Source organism: Girardinichthys multiradiatus, chromosome Y (assembly GCF_021462225.1).
Source record: "Girardinichthys multiradiatus isolate DD_20200921_A chromosome Y, DD_fGirMul_XY1, whole genome shotgun sequence".
Classification (NCBI taxonomy): Eukaryota; Metazoa; Chordata; class Actinopteri; order Cyprinodontiformes; family Goodeidae; genus Girardinichthys; species Girardinichthys multiradiatus.
This window is the reverse complement of record NC_061818.1, coordinates 40,045,958-40,066,988: the sequence shown is the minus strand read 5'-3', so window position 1 is coordinate 40,066,988 and position 21,031 is coordinate 40,045,958. Positions and strand designations below refer to the sequence as shown.

Below are 21,031 nucleotides of genomic sequence, written 5' to 3'. Positions count from 1 at the left end.
TTTCATGGACTTACTTGCACACACACTAACATGCTCAAGATAAACATATGCACCCCCCTCACACCACCTTCACCGTTCCCAGCATGATGTTGTTTTGTCAACTTGTTGCTTCTTTGTTCTGAGGTTTTTTACAATCTCAAACTGTATCCTGCTAAGGATAAAGTGTGAAATATGATTTTTTTTCCTCTACTTACCTAATGTGGCCTCTTTTCTCATCTAACAAGGGCAGCGCCTGTGAGTGGGCAGCAAAGCCTCGGTGACCCGTCCCCCCTCGTCTTGTGTCATGATGTATGTTTGGATGGGTTGTACTGGACTTCTAATTTCCCCTCGGGGATCAATAAAGTATCTTTGAATTGAATTGAATTGAATTCTCTTTCAGATATATCTTCTAACAGTAATAATGACCATGCAGAACTACCTCTTATTGTGCCAAAAATAATCGTAGTGATAAAGCCATTTGCTCTACACTGAAAAACTGTACTATATTATACACAAAGTCTAGAAATCATCACATTTCGACTCACTGACAGCCCACAACAAAGGCAGCAATAAGAGACAACATGAGGATAAAGATGTTCTTTATTTTACATAAAACCTGTTTAGGCATCACTTGGTGGTGGTGTAGTTCTGAAGTATTTATCTTTTGAAGACATTCTGTCGCAAATATCTTAAAAGTCTTCATAGCATCTATTCATAAAAACAAATAGCATAGTATAATTAGGGTGTTACTTCATGTGATGGAGGGAATTACAGGAGGAATCTGGGAAACTAACCCTGCATCCAAGGCGCAGAAATGTCTGCAGTATCCTGGAGTACTGGGTTCAGAATAAAAGCCTCTCAGCTGTCCTCGTTTCCCATTGCCCCAGTAACCTGCACCACGATCTTTAAATGTGCTTCCACAACTTAAACAGGTTGATATGAGGTACGGCTTCCGGTACTCAGCCTGAAATGATTTAGAGAATTTCTTCCCGTAAACGACACCTTCAATTGTAAAAAGAAATGATTAAAATCACCAAACAACATTTTACAAAGTAGCACTTGCATAAGGACAAGGCCTTTCCCTTTCTCAATGTATTCAACATGCAGTGCAAAGGTCCTTGGTGACAGAAGATTTCAATTAACGCCTGATGATTAAAATGTAACTATGTAACTAAAAATGTAACTATAAATAAAGTAATTTGTGGATCCATATAAAACATTTTCACTTTTTAATGTTGTGCAGCTAAGGCCAATGACTCATTTATTGTTTTATTATGTCTGCAAAACCTCTGAAGTTATTAAAATTCAATGAAAAGTCTTGATGAAGACAAACCTAACATTATAGGACAACGAAGATGACATTTGTTAGGGTCCTAATATGGAAACAAATCCAAAAAAGGTTATCTTTTCTATTTGCATAGAAGCACTGTGTCTTTAATGTTAGTTCAAACTACTGTGTGATGCCAGAATAACACAGACATGCTATAATCCATACATTACATGTTGTTAGTGCAGGAGCAACATGTGAAAAATAATGCTAAACCTTCCGATTACGTACTGTCCAACCACAGGAAATGTGCCTTGTTGTAGAATGATGTCTGAGACACAACGTCCAGAAACCGCTTGCATTTCAGTGATAATTTTCCCATCGCTGCGTCTCCTTTCTCCAGCACAACAAGAAGTATTTCATACAATATGTCCACTGGTAGCTGAAATAACAAGACATTTTCTAAAAACCAATTTTATTCTTGTGTAAGAACCACTTAGACTGTTGTAGATAAGTGCCTGCAAAATGCTAACCTCTTCTTCCCTGTTGTTTTCTACAAGGGAAACAAATGATAAATGCTCAAGAATAGGTGGAGAATTATTGATTTGCATGAAATACAAAATCCATCCTTTAGAAGGAAACATAACACTACCTGTCTGCCCGCTTTGGTGATGAGCTGCCTTCAGTCTTTTCTTGGAACACTGTCTCTCAATCGTGGACCTTGAACAGACAAAATAAATTTAGAACCATCTGAACTCCATCACAGCTACATTTTTAAAGAAAAAAAAAAAACATTTGATGAACAGAGTTTGCATCCTTTCACTGAAGTTCAGCAATGTAATTTTGATTTAATTTCCATTACATTCTGACTTTCAATAACACACATTTTCTAAATTGTCTGGACATTTTTTTAATCATTCATGTCAACATATGATCTGTACATTTACCTTGCAGGAAAGTTCTCAAGCAGGAGAACAGACCACCATAGCCTAATGGTTGGCATGTCAGCCTGTTTATGGACAGAAACACAATATAAGCTTGCGAACCAATAAGTTTTAAATGACATATAATTACGTATCTCTGTGAAGTCGAACTGCCCACCAAGAGTGATGTAACAAAGCATACTAGAGAGAGCAATAATAACAAAACTATTATCATATTATGAAACTGAAATAGTCATGTACAAGCATTGCTTGAAACAGCACTTACCATCAATGTGAAAATGCCACAGTTATGGGACAGTCCTTGTCTGGGAACATCCTAGAGTTAAGTTGAAAAAAACGTAGTATATTTTACAGCAATACAAACCACATTTCAGTATTAAAAACAAAAACTGTGGCAAATCAGCACACATACCTTAATGTCCTCAGTGGTAAACTGTGTCCACAGTCCAGGACACAGCTTTTGACATATATTGCGAAAGAGAAGTTAAGAGAAAACAAATTTAACACCTTCTTACATTGTTTGACACAAGTCAAGCAATGGTCTTATGAACACGCCCAACTCAAACATTTTTCATGTAACTTTTTTGGAACGGATCAAGCAACACAAAACAACAAAAGAAAGGGGTTTTATAGAAAATTATTTTGAAATATTTAGTTTAATATCAACTTTACGTGACAGTCTGTTGAAATTCTGTAATGTTCTCCAATGCCATCTAACACTTCTTTCTTGTGGTCCCATAGTCAAAGACTGTGATTACAAAATGGCGACTTTCCAGTTGCAAGTCCCCACAAAACCCAATTTTGATATCAATACTACACACATCTCAAAATTTACAAAACTATGTTTAGTTAATACAAGAAATATATATATTCAATATTAATTCATCCGCAAAATGCAACATACCAGCCAAATTCATGTAGCTAAGCTACGTTATGATACAAAACTTTCTACACATACAGGTCCTTCTAAAAAAATTAGCATATTGTGATGAAGTTCATTATTTTCCATAATGTAATGATGAAAATTTAACATTCATATATTTTAGATTCATTGCACACTAACGGAAATATTTCAGGTCTTTTATTGTCTTAATACGGATGATTTTGGCATACAGCTCATGAAAACCCAAAATTCCTATCTCACAAAATTAGCATATTTCACCCAACCAATAAAATAAAAGTGTTTTTAATACAAAAAACGTCAACCTTCAAATAATCATGTACAGTTATGCACTCAATACTTGGTCAGGAATCCTTTGGCAGAAATGACTGCTTCAATGCGGCGTGGCATGAATGCAATCAGCCTGTGGCACTGCTGAGGTCTTATGGAGGCCCAGGATGCTTCGATAGCGGCCTTTAGCTCATCCAGAGTGTTGGGTCTTGAGTCTCTCAACGTTCTCTTCACAATATCCCACAGATTCTCTATGGGGTTCAGGTCAGGAGAGTTGGCAGGCCAATTGAGCACAGTGATACCATGGTCAATAAACCATTTACCAGTGGTTTTGGCACTGTGAGCAGGTGCCAGGTTGTGCTGAAAAATGAAATCTTCATCTCCATAAAGCTTTTCAGCAGATGGAAGCATGAAGTGCTCCAAAATCTCCTGATAGCTAGCTGCATTGACCCTGCCCTTGATAAAACACAGTGGACCAACACCAGCAGCTGACACGGCACCCCAGACCATCACTGACTGTGGGTACTTGACACTGGACTTCTGGCATTTTGGCATTTCCTTCTCCCCAGTCTTCCTCCAGACTCTGGCACCTTGATTTCCGAATGACATGCAGAATTTGCTTTCATCCGAAAAAAGTACTTTGGACCACTGAGCAACAGTCCAGTGCTGCTTCTCTGTAGCCCAGGTCTGGGGAATGCGGCACCTGTAGCCCATTTCCTGCACACGCCTGTGCACGGTGGCTCTGGATGTTTCTACTCCAGACTCAGTCCACTGCTTCCGTAGGTCCCCCAAGGTCTGGAATCGGCCCTTCTCCACAATCTTCCTCAGGGTCCGATCACCTCTTCTCGTTGTGCAGCGTTTTCTGCCACACTTTTTCCTTCCCACAGACTTCCCACTGAGGTGCCTTGATACAGCACTCTGGGAACAGCCTATTCGTTCAGAAATGTCTTTCTGTGTCTTACCCTCTTGCTTGAGGGTGTCAATAGTGGCCTTCTGGACAGCAGTCAGGTCGGCAGTCTTACCCATGATTGGGGTTTTGAGTGATGAACCAGGCTGGGAGTTTTAAAGGCCTCAGGAATCTTTTGCAGGTGTTTAGAGTTAACTCGTTGATTCAGATGATTAGGTTCATAGCTCGTTTAGAGACCCTTTTAATGATATGCTAATTTTGTGAGATAGGAATTTTGGGTTTTCATGAGCTGTATGCCAAAATCATCCGTATTAAGACAATAAAAGACCTGAAATATTTCAGTTAGTGTGCAATGAATCTAAAATATATGAATGTTAAATTTTCATCATGACATTATGGAAAATAATGAACTTTATCACAATATGCTAATATTTTGAGAAGGACCTGTAGGTGTATTTTTGCTATGGTGACATTCTAGTAATATACCTCAACACAATACATTAAGACGTTTATGGTCCATGTCTCTCCAATGTGTTAATTTTTTAAGTATAAATAACTTTGAAAGTAGCATAACTAGTCTTTTTATTTTATATTTTTCACTCGTTGACTTCACTGATTGGTGTCGCTACGATCTGTCAGGATGTGAGATTTTGGACTTTGTGGTTTGGTGTTTTTGTTTTACTAGATGTTTCTTGTTTGAAGTTTTGTATTCTTGTTCATCACTTTGTGTTCTGACAATTCTGGTTTCCTTTTGCCTCCCTGTCTGTTCTCCTCTCATCATTAGTTTTCTTCTTTTAGTTGTTAATTACTCAGTTTCTGTTCCCTTTACATTCATGGTTCCTCTTAGCTCCGTTTCTTCTGTTTATCTTTATTCTCCAGTTCCTCCTTTAACAGGTTAGCTTTAGTTACCGTTTATTTTTATTCTAATCATCATTTCTCCTGCTTCATTCTCAGTTTATTCTTTCAGTGTTTGCTTTTGTAGTCAGGGTTTCTTTATGGTCCCTTTTTTCTTAGGCCTTAGGTTTCTGTTGTTTTTCCTGTTCCTTCCAGATTCCTCTGTTTCTTCTATCTTCTGGTTATTTTAGATTTCTTTTGTTTTGGTTATTTTACTGTAGTCTCCTGTTCTGCTTGGGTCTGTGTTTCTCCTTAGTGGTTAATCTGTTCCATTTGTCCCTTCGGCCTCCCTGTCTCCTGTTCTGTGTTTTTTTGGATTATCTGTCCTTAGTTCTCCTCTCACATCCTGCTGTATATGAATTGGTCTGTGCTCTTTGTTCCCTGCTGGTTCCTCTGTTCATTCACTCTCTGTTCTGCCCGCTCGCTACACCAGGACTTAGTTCTGTGTTTGCTTCGTTCCTGCAAGGAGTACACATGTAAGTTTTGAATTCACTCATGTTTGTACCTGCAGTGTTTTCATTATGTTTTTTGGAATCCTTTGAATAAAGCTGAAGACTGTTTTGAATTGCTGCATCCAAGCCCTTGTTAGCACTTTGGTCCACACCAAAACTGCATCGTGACATTATCACGTTTGAAACATAAGAACAATAGATTACCTTTCTTCACTTACATTTTAAACCTGTACTTTTGACCTGTACTTTCCTTACATACACATTTGTACATGTAGGCTTCATAATACACACTGACAACATTAAAAATATAATTTCGAAAATTAACTTAATGACTGATAATTGCGTTACGTTCATTCTGCGCTTCTCCATACAACTTCATGCAGGTTAGCTCTGTATTTACACCTCTGTGAAAAACAGAGGACATAAAGCCAACCAATCACGGAACGTCTACAGGTTGAGAAACGCCCACTTTTAGTCTTTAGAGACCCCGGTCTCCTCCTGTCAGTCAGTACTTGAGGCTGAATTATCTTGCAGACTAGAAGAAGAGGAGGATGTGCTTCATCTTTGTGACTCTGAACTAGTAGGGCACGTTTGTCAGAAAACAGCTCAAGGCTTCCTAGCGGCACAACTTTACCAGCATAAACACTTTGCATCCCTTGGACAGCGGAGCGAGGTACATGTTTAGAGATGTATTACTTTGTGAAGTCTGCATTTATGTAATGTATCTATGTTTTGTGTCAAACAAAAGCACCTAAGCAGATGTATTTTATTTTTATTTTTACTTTTCACGGTGTATTGTGGTGCATTCCAACTTGGTTTCGGATGAAGTAAATGTGACTCTACTGCACCCATCGAAGCTCTCCGTGTGTTTTTGGTTCTGATTGCTACATAGAAGTAGGTGCAGCGCCTCTAGTGGTGGATAAAGAAAATGAGAAATTATATATTTTGTTTTACACTACTGACCAATCAGAAACTTTTATTTCCGGTTTACTTTTCAAACACTAAGTTAAAGAGGAAAAATCTTCAGCTTCGTCTCATTGTTAAAATAATCTATGATAAAGCAGGTTGGAGGTCAGGGGGACATTTTTCATGTTGACCCAGCTATGACCGGACTCTTTGGCTCAGTTCTGCATTCTTCCAGAGAGAGATGAGGAGAAGCTGAGCTCACTGGGAGCTGTTTTTAGTACTGTTTGGTTCTGATAAGCAGCAGGCATCACATGGCTCAGCTCCTGTGCCATAATGGTTCTGGAATATTTCATTATGACTGATTAAAATAAACCAGCCTGACCTCGGGGTGAACTTCAACCTTTAACCTGCCAACTGTACCTGTTGAGTCTAAGGTGGAGCTCCTAGGAGTTTGGTCATTTCTCTGAGTTTCACGCCCTGGGAATCTCCAGGGAAGATTGGCAGCTGTCTGATATGTTTTCCACTTGGGGATAATCTTTCTCTCTGCAGAATGAGGGACTTCAAATAGTTTTCAGAAATGTTTCCACCACACATGGAAGCTCCAGAACAGCAAACTTGCTGGAATCTTAATAAATACAGATATATCTCCTATTAGCTGCACCATGCAGGTCCTGACTCAGCTCAGAAAATGCTTCAGCATTCAGAGACTTGCCATGAACATTGAGTTGGTCATTGAGTTACTGTCTGATGGCCTCAGATCACAGGAAGTTAAATGTAAAGCTTGATCTTAGCTCCTTCTTCAGATGTTTCCTTTCCTCCAACTTGCTCTGTAACAGTTTCCTGTTCTTGTTGCAGATCTTCTGTCCTCTCAACAGTCATGGATGATTCAGATGTTCTTGTTACCAAAATCAATGAGTGGGTCGATCTACAGAAAAGTTGTGCAAAGAAGTTGAGCAGACTGTCGGATGAGCTGGAAGAAGCTGTGAAGGCTGCCAATGTGACCAAAGTTGTTGGCAGCTCAGTGTCGGTAGGGGGAGCAGCTGCCATGACTGCGGCAGGAGTGTTAACGGTTCTGACCGGAGGAATAGCGCTGCCTGTTCTGGCTACAGTGGGAGCAGTTGGGGCTGTGGCTTCAGGGACCAGTCTGCTGACCAGCGTCGGTTCTGAGGCTTACAGCGCCAGCAAGACCAAAGACATCATGAACGAAGCCAAACAGATACTGGACAAGCTACAGAGTCTGGAACAAGAAATAAAAGACCTCATGAAGCCTCTGAAGTCAGTGCAAGGTCAAGCCTCCAGTTCCTGTGATGGCGATGATGATGCCAACATTATGGAGGCACTCCTGAGATCAGAGGCCAGACGACATGGACTGAGTCTCTCCCACAGTGTCAGGATCGGAAAGGTTTTCAGGCTTCCACAATTCAACATCTCCAGGAGGATTATGGCCAATGAAGTTCTGCTGGCAGCAAGTGCCACCATCATTGTACAAGCTCTGCTCCTGGCGGCTCGACAGGGAGGCAAGAAAGTGGCTTCTTCTGTGGGGAAAAAAGCAGCATCAGCAGCAGTTGGATGTGTGAGTAAGACCTACAACACTAGTTATAATCTTTATTTGTCATTGCAATTGTAACTAAATTGTCCTCTACATTTAACTTGAGCCTCCATCCCTTAGGGAGCAGTGGGCTGCCATTGTGCAGCGCCTGGGGAGCATTCAGGGGCTAAGGATCTTGTTCAGGGACCCAGAGCGGCAGTGTAGCTGAGTTTCGAACCGGGGAGCTTGCGGCCTCTCTGGGATGCAAACGTCCTGCTCTCTAACCACTAGGGCACCACTCCCCCCAGCTGGTGCTGGTTCTGCTATTTTTTGTAATTCCCAGCAGGGAATAAAAAAAACAGATGTGTTTCATTTAAATGTTTCTGTCAACTTTAGTAAGAAAGCAGAACTCTTAGCTCCTAATCTTGAGATCTTCAAAACATTGCAGATGACTTGTAGCTAAACTTGAATAAAGTCTTAGTAATTGGAGACTTAAACCTGAACTGGTTAGTGTCCAATGACTTTAAACACATTTACCTTTTTTCAAATAGTTGACTGTCCTACGGGGCCAAATCTGAAGGTAACTCAACTTTACTTCATTTTATTCTGACAAACCATCCTCATAAATATACATGTTTCCATATTTCCTAATGACTTCAGCAATCACTGTGCATCTACAGTAAAAGCATAAAAACTCCCAAAACCAAAAGGAGACATTTTTCTGTCCATCTATAGGATCTGTAAGATCTTTAAGATCTGTACATATTTTGGGATAGCCTTTGTCTTATTCCAGATGTTAAAAAAAAAACGCAAGAGAATTATTCATCAGTGTTTTTGGTAAAATCATTGATAAATATGCTCCATTCATAAAATATAGAGTTAAAGGTCATGAAGATCCTTGGTTCACCCTGATATGTATTCCCTGAGCGTCAGGTGGTGTGGACCCAAGCCAGAAAAGAAGCTGCCAGCTCAGACTGGAATGTTTTAGGAAGCTCCACAATAAATGCACTGGGGCTAAAAGAAATGCAAAGTCTGCATATTTTCTTTCAGAACCTCCTTTAAACTCATTTAAAATTATGGAAAACTGTTAAGACTGATTTCAAGCCTCCGACATACATTACCAAAGATAATAAGCAGCTTAACAACAGGTTTTTTTGTATTTTTAATGAACATTTTATTAATTCTAGCTCACTATATGATTCTGTTAATATGAGAACAACGTAGACCACTGTGAAGTTTAAATTTCTTTCAGCTTTAATCTTAATATAGATAAACGGCAGACTTACAGACAGGCTGGACATGGCAGGGCAGCAACAGGGTAGCACACACAGGGTAGGTCTCAGGAAACAGCAAAGATGATATCAAGAGGAACCGGAGGTGAACAGTGAAAACAAGGGAACTTAAATACTGAGGGAAGTGAAGTGTGGACCAATGAACAAGGAGGGGAGCTGATCTGGAGATTGTGAGACAGCTGGGAACAGGGGAGGCTAAACAATACAGCGAGAGAATGACTAATTAAAACATATGAGCAGGAGAGCAGGGAGGTAACAGGATATCTCTAACTGAACAGAAAAATATGAGACTAAACTAAAGGACATAAACAAGGGGAAACCAGATCTATAAGGAAATATAAACTGAACACATCTAACACAGGAAGCAACAAAAACTAAACAGAAATAATCTAATAACCTGAGTGAACCGAGAAGAACCAGGCTGTGCAGAGAAAGAAACAAACTTAAAAACCTGACACAGGTGGATTATGACACTTTGTTGCTTTACTGACCACATTTGCCATAGTTATTTGGACACAAGGCGAAAGCCTTTCATGTATTGAACCAAGTTGCATATGTTTTTATGGCCGGGGAGAGGTTGGTCCAGGTGGCACCGGCTGCTGCTCCATTTTACTCAAATTAAGATGTATGAAGCAAAAGTGGTCAAAAACATGCATACGCACGATTTTAGACATCTCATTTTTTTGTCACACTTTTCAAAATTTGTCGCTATGCCAACTTTTAGTGTAAACTCTTTTATACTTGAAGCCTCTGGTCTGGTTGTCCATGTATGCTTACCTTAAAAGCAGACATCAAGATGAAGAGGAAGTCCCCAGAAACCCTTAAATGTCACAGACCTATAGCTGGGTCCTGCTGTTGTTGATGTGAAAGTGCACGTCTGTCCAAGCAGAAAGAGAGATGGTACTGGTTTTTATTCCATGGGAGGTGTGCAAGGAGGAAACCTTTCCTTAACAAGAAACATTTAAGGCCAGACTAAGGTTTGCCAGAAAGAACTTGGACAAAAACCAGGTCTTCTGGAACAATGTTCTTTGAACAAGCTAAAACAACGTTCTAGTAAAATAACCTCATACCAGCTGTGAAGCTTGGAGGTGGAAGTGTCATGGTTTGAGGATGCTTTGCTGCAGCAGGACCTGTCCAGCTCACCATCATCGTATCCTCCATGAACTCCGCGGACCAAAGGTGTAAAAAGAAAAGGTGAGACCATCTGTAAAAACATTAAAGCTGAAGCAGAACTGGACCCTGGAACACAACAATGACCCCAAACACCCCAGTGAATCCACCAAGGACTGGCTGAGAAGTGGAACTGGAAAGTTCTGGGCCTAGTCAAAGCTCCGATCTTAATTTTATTGAGATGTTGGGGTGACCTTAAGGGGGCTGCAACAAACCCCTAAAACATCTCCCAGTTAAAACTCAGGAGTGGAACAAAGCTCCCTCAGACTGATGTGAGAGATGGTGGATGGAGACAGGAAGCTTCTCACTGAAGGTGGTAAGACTAGATGTTAGGGGGCAGGGTGTCCTAACTTCTTCCTCAGCTAGAAAACACGTTTTTGTTGAAATTTTGCTTAATGAGTGAAACAAAGTTATTGGTGTTTATCTGTAATTAAATTTCTTTTCCAGAGATAAACTTGGAGGTTGTGTTGTGTTCAGGCTGCAGGTGGAGCAGTTGGACTCTTGTTCTCTGTTCCTGAGCTGGTCAGTGACTGCCAGAACCTTGACAACATTGAGACCGAAGCCAGTAAGACCCTGAGGGAAAATGCCAAGGCCATACGGAGATCCGCTGAGGAGATGGAGGAAGAGCTGCAGAAAATAAGGTATGAAAAGAACACAATGTGCTGCGAAACGTTGAAATAAAGCAAAATATGTTTTAAATGTTCAATCTGAGATTAGGTAGCTGTAATAAAACTGGAACGGCTTGTTTGAGCCGTTGTGGACTCTTTAAATTACTGTGAAATCCCATCATTAGGGATATTAACCCCAAAGAATGGATCATAATCAAAGTTTATGAAGAAAATGTATTTAATTACATTAGTATTTTTTATCTTAAACCAGAAATTCACTATTATCATCTTAGTAGCCAGAAATGCCCCATCGACTTCCATCTACACCACATTTATTTACCTTACGGTCATATCAGTATTAAACCAAGCATTCTGTTATGAAGGCAATTTCATTTGTAATCAGTAGTAATTTGATCTGTTCTCCAGCTGGTTTAACCATCTTCGTTTTAGGCTGATGCAGGAAATTCCTGCATTTTTACGACCTTTATTGGAGCCATGTGACTACTTCAGAGTCTGCTTTATTCACCAAGTTTGTGACACAAACCTGGTAAAAATCGAAAAACATTTTTGTAAATATGTTTACAGGGTTTTTACAAATGTGAAAGACAATTGAATTAATGCTATTCTGTCTGGTATGGATCTGGGTTCTCTGACTGTTCATCAGAGAGACATCTTGGGGGAAGAAACTTTATCTGTAGCTCTACCCTGAAGGTAAACGTCTAAAGAATTTGGGTCCAGGGTGTGTGGGGTCTGCAGAGATGTTAGCTGCCCTTATCCTGACCCTGGACCTGTACAAGTCCTAGACAGAGTGATGATGAGCTTTGATGATCCTCTCTGCAGACCTGATTGGTCGTTGCAGTCTGGACCTGTCCTGTTTTGTGGATGAACCAAACCACACTGAGATGGATGAAGACAGGACAGACTGAACGATGGCAGTGGAGAAGATGACCAGCAGCTCCTGGGGAAGGTTGGACTTTTTGAGTTGCTGTAGGAAGTACAGTCTCTGCTGAGCCTTCTTCTAAATAGTGTCTATGTGTGAGGACCATCTCAGGTCCTAAGAAAGGGTGGTTCCTAGGAACCAGAAGTGATCCACGGTAGGCACAGTGTTGTTGAGGATGATGAGGAGAGGCAGTGGGGGTGGTGTTCTCTGGAAGTCCACCATCATCTCCACAGTCTTGAATGGGTTAAGTTCCAGGTGGTTCTAGGGTACCAGCCGGTCTACCTCCTGTCTGTATGCAGACTCATCATTGCCATGGATTAGTCCAATAACAGTGGTGTCATCTGCACACTTCAGGAGTTTCACAGATGGGTCCACTCAGGTCCAGTCATTTGTATAGAGGGAGAAGAGGAGTGGGGAGAGAACACATCCCTGGGGGGCACCAGTGCTAATTTTTCTTTTGCAGACCACGGTTGCTCCGCCCTCGCAGAAACTACCAACAGCTTGACTAAAAAACAAACTGCGTGCTGGTTGTGCACAGGGCTAACAAAAGAGGTCTTCTTCCAGATGCACCAAGTGGAGCGAGAGCACCAAGTCCATCGCTGCAAGACCTGCTGATCTGCTGCTGGAAAACAACTACACTAAAACCGCTTGGGGTGCCCTCCATAGCCCTATGGCTCCAAGATATACAAGAATTTATGGAACGGTCTTTGATGGGAAAATGATTGAAGCTGTTTGAACACAATAAAATCATCAGACATCGCTTCTCTTCCAAGTAAAACACCACAGAATGCATACACTGGTGACAGTGAGATAAATAATCAGGTTTGATGGAAGTCAGTGAGGAAGTCTCGACAACCAAGATATGAGGGAGCATCTGGTTCTACATGAGTAATACAGATGCAATCACATCGATGTTATCGCTGATCTTTCAGCTTTTCGGGACTGTGAAGCTGCATCCTCCTGCAGATCCATTTTATGCCATAACTTCATTATTTGTGCTTAATAATTTAAATATTAAAGTGGGAATATAAGGGTTAAATCCTGAAATGGTTGAATGTGTGGTAGCTTTGTGCAAACTGGAAGGTTTTGAACTGATTACCTTGATAAACCCTGAAAATATTAATGCATGCTGAATTAAAATGAGTTCTATTTTTTACCACCAGAGGGTGCAAGAATATAAAATGTAAAAATGTGAATTTAAATAGGAATCTGTCAAAAATGTACAGAGATTTACGGTTTCTTTAAATCTTTTTGCAGAGAAGCTCTTCAGAAGTTGGCCAGAATTAAATTTATCATCCAGAAGAAGGACAGGAGCCAAAATGAGAAGAAAGAGTTAATTGAGTATGCAATTAAACACGCTACTGATCAGGTAGTTAAAGAGTGGCTGATCCACAACGCAGAGTCCGTGGACTTCTTCAATCTGGTAGATCTTTTCTACTCTATCCAACAAAGGCTGAATGAGGAGGGGGAGAAGAAGAAGGAGAAAGATCGGAAGAAGAAGAAGATTGAGCTGGTCTTCTTAGCTCATGGAGAGATTGAGAACTTCATGATACCTGCCTTATGTCTGCTGCCTCTGACGTCCATCACAGACGTCCTGCTGTATTCTCCCTGGAACTGCCTCCTGTTTCCTGAAGCAGCCTATAGCATCGCTACAGGAGCCATCCAGCCTCACCACAGGCTGTTTGGGTGCGCCAAACAGCTAGAATGCCCATTTTCTCCTGAAGCTCATACGACATTCAATCTGCCAAACTACTGGAACTCCATGAGAAACACTGGACTTATCCCTAAAATCATGGTGAGTCCTGTAGGAACGTCAAATGATAAGGCCTTTGAATATTTCATTGCTCTAGAAAATAATTTTGGTGCACCAGCAGCCAACCGGTATCTCATCCCATACCTTGCCCCAGGGTTTGGCAGAGTGCCCTTCTTTGTGGTCACCTTGGCCTCGTCTCTGGTGCTCTTTATCTCAGGGTATGAAGCCACCGTCCACCTGGCTGCTTGCCTGGGAAAATCACCCAGTGGAACCAGGATGGAGGAGAATTATCTGAAGTGGCAGTACGCCTACACCGTGGACAACACAGGCATGACCGTTCTACCAGAAACAATCCGCTCCACACACTCTCCATTGTTTAAGATGTTCAAGGCTGTTTTTGGTGACGTGTTTCCGTCTTTTAACGGCTGATCCAGAAGAGGACAACATCCTGGTATAGATCAGTTCAGACAGGTTATAGGAAGTGATTGCTTTAAATACTCTTTGTTCAGTTTATAGGGTTAAGTGCTCTGCTCGTTTCTTTAACTGTTGAACACAAAGTTAGCTTCCAGCAGTGAGCTTCTCTCCTGACTTCAGTGGCTTGAAGCCGTCTCTGTACCAGGGGTCAAAGGTGAGCTGTTCGGCTCAAACTGCAGAGTGATGTTGGTCTCATTGATCAGGATGATCATGTTCTCCTAAACACGACCCACAGAACTCTGCAGCATCTGCTGGCCTCTGGATCGCGACCACTGAGTTACAGCCGTTTGCTTTGCACCGATGTTCTGAAACTGTCCTTCAGCAGCGATGTATCCATCAATAAAACTGTGGAGACATTAAATTCATGTTTCTGTTTTGATTTACTAATTTAGTCTCAAGTTGAAGGTGGTACCAGCTGTGCTGCGGGTGACGGATAAACATGGCAAGGAAATTGCATAAATCCAGACTGTAAAGAGTTCTTTTTAAAGAGGAAGGGGAGTAAGGAGAAGTCTGGGCTAAAGCCCTCCATGTTTCCAGACCCTAACAATGCCGCTGGTCTGCAACCCAGCTCTTCTTAATCATTTTATGATTTCCTCAGCACTTTATAACACTTTTGATGGTTTGAAATGGTTTGACTTGATCAGAATAGTTACAAAAATAACATTTAATGTTCAGCTTCCGTCCAGAGAAGCTTGATAGAAACAACTGATTATTTCCGATATAAATCCAGTGTTTCTCTCTCCAAGCTAAAATGCATTTTAATTAATTATTTGATTATTTCTGTTTTTTACTGAGGTGGAAAAATATCAGAAACTTTATTTTTGGATCAGACAGAAACTATGGCCGGGTTCTGTTCTGCAGGATGGGAAAGTGGTTGTTGCAGAGTCAGTAACCATGCAAAGAAAATGATAGTTCTTTAAAGCTGAACCACCGTGAAACTTTCTCAGACGGAAGATGGTTTAATTCATCTTCAGCTCTGACTCAACGTGGTCCATCAAAGTGAAATCTTCTAAATCTCCTGCTGCAAAGATCATATAAAGACCCAAGATCCCACAGGGAGATTTTTTTCAGTTTCCTTTTACTGGAAACCAGCAAAAAACCAGAAATCCCCCCTCCTCCTCCTTCCGCAGCAGCTGCTGTAAGTTTTGTGCAGCTCAACCGACACAGAGGTGCTCCACTGTGAGTATGAAGCAATCTGAACTTTTTATTTCTATGTTCAGGGTCGATCATTTCCATCCTTACAGCAGCAGCAGCTCAGTAACTCCTCCTGATCCTGGTTATTATACGTTTTAATCTATTATATGGATTATATGTTGAGACTGAGGCTTCAGATTGTTTTTCTACCAGGACAGTGAAACCCTGAACCCTGGAGGTGTTTATCTCTCTGACTCCCTCTGACCAGAGCTGGACTCTGGTTTGCGACCAGCAAGGAGAGGAATCAGCACCCATGGGGCCTGATCTGGGCGTGTTGTGCACGATCTTCAAAGATTGCTTGTGCTTTGGATAATTGCATGTGCTACTGGGGGGCTGCTACTGGCCCCAGTGGAACCAGAGGAAAATCCATCAGATCCTTTCTGCTGTGTTACTTAAAACATGCAGGGGTTGTTGTTGCATCATTATAAATGATCCAGATGTTATGTTTTTCCTTCTGTTCTGTTCTGCTCCTGCTTTTCTGGACTGGTACAGTTAGTTAACCTTTCTCGTTGCTATTCACAGCAACAGGTTTATCATCGCAGCCTCTGCCCTGATGAGATCATTTCTCCTCTCTGTTCATTTGAGCTGGGCGCCTCTGAGTGTGTACTTGTGAATGCAGAAGGCAGAGTTTGAAGTTGTTCTGCAAGCAGATGCTTTATGTTTGTGGTCCGGATGGATCCAGTGAGGCTACATCCTGCTTCGCCTTTAATGATTGATTTCATGATTGATTAATATGCTCATGGGGCTGCACGGTGGCGCAGTTGGTAGCACTGTTGCCTTGCAGCAAGAAGGTCCTGGGTTCGATTCCCGACCAGGGGTCTTTCTGCATGGATTTTGCATGTTCTCCCTGTGCATGCGTGGGTTCTCACCAGGTACTCTGGCTTCCTCCCACAGTCCAAAGAAATGCCTGCTAGGCATTAATTGGTCACTTTAAATTGCCCTTAGGTGAATGAGTGTGTGCATGGTTGTTTCTGTGTTGCCCTGTGATGGACTGGCGACCTGTCCAGGGTGAACCCCGCCTCTTGCCCATAGACTGCTGAAGATAGGCACCAGCTCCCCGCGACCCACTATGGAATAAGCGGTAGAAAATGACTGATTTGCTCATTTTAAAAAATAACGTCACGTAACCATCCTGCAAAGAATTTAAATCGAACATTTATGTTTGTAATAATGAATAATTTTCCAATGATTTTACTGAATTTGTTTTGTTTGTTTTCCCAATATTTTAATGATATTCAATGTGTTTGATTGTTTAAATTGTTTTTTGGTGACACAAAATCATTTTTACTGCATAAACAAAACCCTCCCCTGGCATATATTCACTTTTAAACAATGTAATCAAACTGATCCAGCTCCGATTGCCCTGAAATTACATAACATTACTGTCAATAAAGCAATGTGTTTGGTTTAGTGACAAGGTTAAAACATACATTTAATCTGCCTTATAATGTCTATATAATCTATAATATTTCTAATTATATATCAACATCAAAGCACAGTGGGTCCTTTGCATGATGTGCGATCACAGTTAACAAACTGCGTGCTTGATCAGTTATGTGCGCATCTCTGCATGATCAGGTTTGTGCTTCAGCAGCAGATGATCTCACCGATGCATGTTGCGCTGGAATGATGTAGATGCAAGAAAAAAGTGGAGTTTTACTATAGGAGATATATCATGGCTTCTGTCTGTGATTGGCTGCAAATCAGAGCTTAGATAATCCTACATAGTATCTTCTATTCTCATCCATTTCTATTATTTTTATTCTTTCCAACCCAAATCTGTTGACACATGAACAGAAGATCCTCTCTCCCTGTCAGCTGTCATTCTATCTATGCCTCCTTCTGGCCAAATGACAGCAGACATTTTTGCATCCCAATTAGTTTCTGCATTTCAAACGTGCTAAATCTAGGCACAAAAACGGCACCGCAGTCCTTTTCAGGTTTGATAAATCACATTGTGGGTGGTAAGGTATTACATTTGCATATCCTCCTCCTATGAATTTTTGTGTTTGGGTCAATATCATATGTTTTGCATATTCATAAAGGCAAACACGCCGATTCCGATTAGCACGTGTTTTTGTACACACAAACCTTTTGATGATCAGGCCCTAACTGTCCAGGGTTCATAAACAGGAATGGTGGAACAACCCCTGAAGAACTCAGCCCTCCTCAACTCTGGGTTGGTTATATCCGTGAAGCAGCATCATGGCCGTTAGTGGGTCGGTTCTGATGCTTCAGGTTAACTTGACCTCTGTCAGGAAACATGTTTCCAGATGTTGAGATGTGAGACATCTCACTGAAATGTTTGGATCAGATTGTTCTCAAACTGTGCTGTACAGTCAGTTGATGGTATGTGAGCTCCCTCTATTGGTCCAACAGAAGTAATGCTACTTACTATATGAAGGTTCTGCGCTCACTAAAACTCTGCAGCTTTGGGTTTTGTGCCATCAGCTCATATTGTTTTCAGATTATCCTCAAAAAGCTTCATTAGACTTAAAGATACATTAAAAAGGAGTTGACGTTAAATAGGTTGTTTGGAAAGACAGCCAATCACCATGCAGACCAGCAGATGTCTGCAGAGGAACAACCTACTCCAGGATGTGATCTGACGACTTCCTGTCTACCACAGTGACATCACAATGATCATTCTGGGATGTCTGCAGAGGTGACATGGGGACGTCTGAGGATTTATCACATCATACTGAGACTCTGTTGAAACTGCAACAAGTCAAGCAAATTGTTCCCTTGTGAATGCTTTGACCAAATATTAGTGGGGCTGTATGTATATATCTGAGCCCTATAAGGATAAGCGTGAGTGGAAGAAAAGCCAGAAACTGTTAGAACTTCAGACCAGGTTCAGGTTTATGTATTTTCCATAACAACGATCCTGATTCTCTGAGTTGACCCAGACTTCCTCTGGTTCATGTTCTCTAACTCTGTGTTTTTCATCCATGAAATTATGCATTTGAATGATTTTATCTTCCAGATTCCTGTAGTTTCTCTCCCTTTGTGATGGCCACAGCTGACCAGTTAGTGAAGGAGATCTTCTCCTGGATCACGCAGGGGTGAGGAGTGTGCATCCCAGCTGGAGAAACTGGCAAAGAGGCTGGAGTCTGATAAAAAGGATCCACTCCTCTTAAATGTATTGGCGCCTCAACTGGAGTGATAGGATCACTCCAGGCAGAGTGAAAAAGTACACCCTCTTTTATTTCTGGCAATTTGTCCATCAGGACATGGAAAAAATAATGAAATGTACCTCAGCAGACTGTCTTCTTAGTTATTACAACAAGGGTGAAAAGCTGAAGGAGCTGAGTCCACTCATGCAGATTTTTCTGGATTAAAAAGGAAAAGTAGCGTTCAGGTGTGTGTTAACACAATGTTAAGATGGAAAGACACCAGCAATGACCTTGGAGAAGCAAATGTTGCAGGTCATCAGTCTGGGGAGGATTAAAAGTCTGAGTCTGAACTACCTGGAGTCCCTCATTCTGCAGAGAAAGATGATTCCCAAGTGGAAAACATCTGAGACAACTGCCAATCTTCCCTGGAGTAGACGTCTGTAAGGGATTTATGATTATTGATTATAAATATTTATCAAAACTTATAATTAAAAATCATAATTCAAAAGTAATAAATTTTAGCCAAAAATCACTTGTCACAAAGAGACATCAGAGATGCAGTCTAGTGTTGTGATCATTGGAATCCCAGCACTTAATTACCGTAAATTACAGATCATAAGCTGCTACTTTTTTCCAACACTTTGAACACAACAGTGCTGCTAATGCATGTTTTTTTTTTATGCCGCCAAAAACATGTTGCCTGGTAACAGTAGACCAATCAAATTAATGAGTAGTTCAAAGAGGTCCAATGAACTTGTGCGATACATCAAGAGCACTTTCACAATTTTAATTACTGGTATCGTAAATCAGACATTTATATTCACCCTCATCAACGTGGAAAATAACCAACGGGTTTGAAAGGCTGGACTGCTGCGTGGTGAAGAGGACCAGGTGCGCTCAGGTGAGAGCGTCAACGAAGAGGCTGAAGAGACGAGATCCTGAGGCTGATCAGTTCGGACTCTGAAGAACAGGACTTTGATGGTTTCAGTTCGCAGGAAGAAGATGAAGAAGGCGATCAATGACCTTTGACCTGGTAGGCTGCAGTGTAAATCAGTTAGGAGATATTGGACTGTTGTTCTTGCTCTGTTCAGTAAAAAAGCATTAGCAACGTAATTTGCTGATAACGTACGTATATTTAAAGGTAGCCGTGTTACAGGCACTGTTGGAAAAAAAGCATTTGCCATACGGATTAAATGAAATGTTAAAAATCCTCACGTGTTAATATCTTTCTGTATAAATCATATTACAACGTGGGACATCCAGTGCGACCTGTACAAATACAAAATTGGTTTTCTTTCTAAAATCCGAGCTTTTAATCAGGTGCGCTCTGTAGTCCGGAATTTATGGTAATTACAATTAATTAATTGTCATTAATAATTTATAATTATTAACCAAACCAAGCTAAATGTCACTGTGTTGTCAACTGCTTTACTGAATGGTGGGAAACACTAACCTTATTTGACAGATAATCACTCTTACACAGAATAAACACAAATGCTGTCTATCTATGTGAAAATTTAATAAACCAATAGTCTCTCTTACACTCAACTCTTCTGTTCAGCAGCGTTTCACCTAATTAACTATGCACTATTCTACAAAAGGGGTACATTAACATCCAAAACTAAGGATGCATGCTGTAGGTAGACCGAGACCAAACCAGTGGGAGTGGGAATGGATCAAAGCTTAGGATTGACTTGAAAAATACAATCAGTGGGCAGCAATGAGTTTCCACCTAGGCAGCGCCTCTGGGAGCAGCTTAGCTCTTTACCTGCTAACAGAGCTACTCAAGCATACAGTCATAAACCCCCCGAGGCGGGAAGTAAAAAACACAACGGGCCATAAACGATGGGACAATGGTGTGGTCCGATATCACCACGGGGCTCAGACCGCAGCTTCAGTCTGCTTCAATGACAAACTCATGAGCGATCAGCTTCTCCTCCTTCAGCAAAGGGGAAAATGTGATGGACAAAATGATCTCCTTGGAAAAATGTCTTTGGGTTTTTTTTACGTGAGTAGCATGCTACAGACACGCCTTCGATCAGTAAAGTAAATCTTCTGGTCTTCTTATCACAGTAAGATTCTAGCTTGTCAATTGGTTGGCCAGTGATGGAGAATGAGCTTCTGACTCTCCACAGATGTGCTTCTATTGCGTGGAAACCAGTCACTGTTCCAGCTGGAAAAAGCAAGGGCGAAGTGTCTTGCAAGCTCTTATATAGCTGACCTCCAGTGACGACAGAGCTGCGACGCCTGTTGAGTTGCGTTGTAGATCATTTGGCTCATAAAATGGATGATGACCCAACAATGTCCCAGGAGTGGACATCCCAGCAGATTCAGCCAAGGTCAGGGCGCGCACCTCAGAAGAATGACGAAGAAATCCAAGACGTTCATCTCAGATTCTATAGGCCTCAGCTAGCAGGTTAAAGGTTAAAGGTCATG

At 41.2% G+C, this 21,031-nt stretch overlaps 2 protein-coding genes and 1 long non-coding RNA gene across 10 annotated transcripts; 2 read left to right on the top strand and 1 right to left on the bottom strand.

Annotated features, from left to right (window-relative positions):
* Positions 1-561: 561 nt before the first annotated feature.
* On the bottom strand, positions 562-7,369 carry LOC124863895. Of its 7 annotated transcripts, XR_007037211.1 has the most exons (8): positions 2,603-3,178; positions 2,456-2,506; positions 2,194-2,255; positions 1,899-1,966; positions 1,780-1,799; positions 1,538-1,688; positions 774-943; positions 562-687 (listed from the first exon to the last, which is right to left on the bottom strand). XR_007037211.1 is itself a non-coding variant. In XM_047358438.1 (7 exons), the coding sequence occupies exons 3-7, from the start codon at positions 2,456-2,458 to the stop codon at positions 731-733; spliced, it is 654 nt and encodes a 217-aa protein (XP_047214394.1). In that variant the 5' UTR covers positions 2,459-2,506; positions 2,603-2,647; positions 6,941-7,369; the 3' UTR covers positions 562-730. The 7 variants fall into 7 exon arrangements, 5 of the variants coding, with proteins under 5 accessions (XP_047214394.1, XP_047214393.1, XP_047214391.1 ...); XR_007037210.1 differs by having other exon boundaries at positions 774-1,688; XM_047358438.1 differs by adding an exon at positions 6,941-7,369 and having other exon boundaries at positions 562-981; positions 1,780-1,966; positions 2,603-2,647.
* LOC124863894 lies at positions 5,191-14,646 on the top strand. 2 transcript variants are annotated; one of them, XM_047358433.1, is made up of 4 exons: positions 5,191-5,638; positions 7,376-8,093; positions 10,988-11,151; positions 13,316-14,646. In XM_047358433.1, the coding sequence occupies exons 2-4, from the start codon at positions 7,398-7,400 to the stop codon at positions 14,238-14,240; spliced, it is 1,785 nt and encodes a 594-aa protein (XP_047214389.1). In that variant the 5' UTR covers positions 5,191-5,638; positions 7,376-7,397; the 3' UTR covers positions 14,241-14,646. The 2 variants fall into 2 exon arrangements, with proteins under 2 accessions (XP_047214389.1, XP_047214388.1); XM_047358432.1 differs by lacking the exon at positions 5,191-5,638 and adding an exon at positions 5,762-6,287.
* A 776-nt stretch (positions 14,647-15,422) lies between these two features.
* LOC124864693 lies at positions 15,423-20,136 on the top strand. The gene is made up of 2 exons (XR_007037345.1): positions 15,423-15,464; positions 18,466-20,136. It is a non-coding gene; the product is annotated as an uncharacterized LOC124864693 (long non-coding RNA).
* Positions 20,137-21,031: the final 895 nt, after the last annotated feature.

Excerpts from the sequence above, each read along its gene's own strand:
- LOC124863894 (XM_047358433.1), top strand. The coding sequence starts at position 7,398 with ATGGATGATTCAGATGTTCTTGTTACCAAAATCAATGAGTGGGTCGAT. Across the intron at positions 8,094-10,987 it reads CATCAGCAGCAGTTGGATGT|GCTGCAGGTGGAGCAGTTGG; the intron begins GTGAGTAAGACC and ends TGTTGTGTTCAG. Across the intron at positions 11,152-13,315 it reads GAAGAGCTGCAGAAAATAAG|AGAAGCTCTTCAGAAGTTGG; the intron begins GTATGAAAAGAA and ends ATCTTTTTGCAG.
- LOC124863895 (XM_047358434.1), bottom strand. The coding sequence starts at position 2,369 with ATGCTTTGTTACATCACTCTTGGTGGGCAGTTCGACTTCACAGAGATA. Across the intron at positions 1,689-1,779 it reads AAAACAACAGGGAAGAAGAG|CTACCAGTGGACATATTGTA; the intron begins GTTAGCATTTTG and ends TTGTTATTTCAG. Across the intron at positions 982-1,537 it reads ACATTTCCTGTGGTTGGACA|GTGTCGTTTACGGGAAGAAA; the intron begins GTACGTAATCGG and ends TTACAATTGAAG.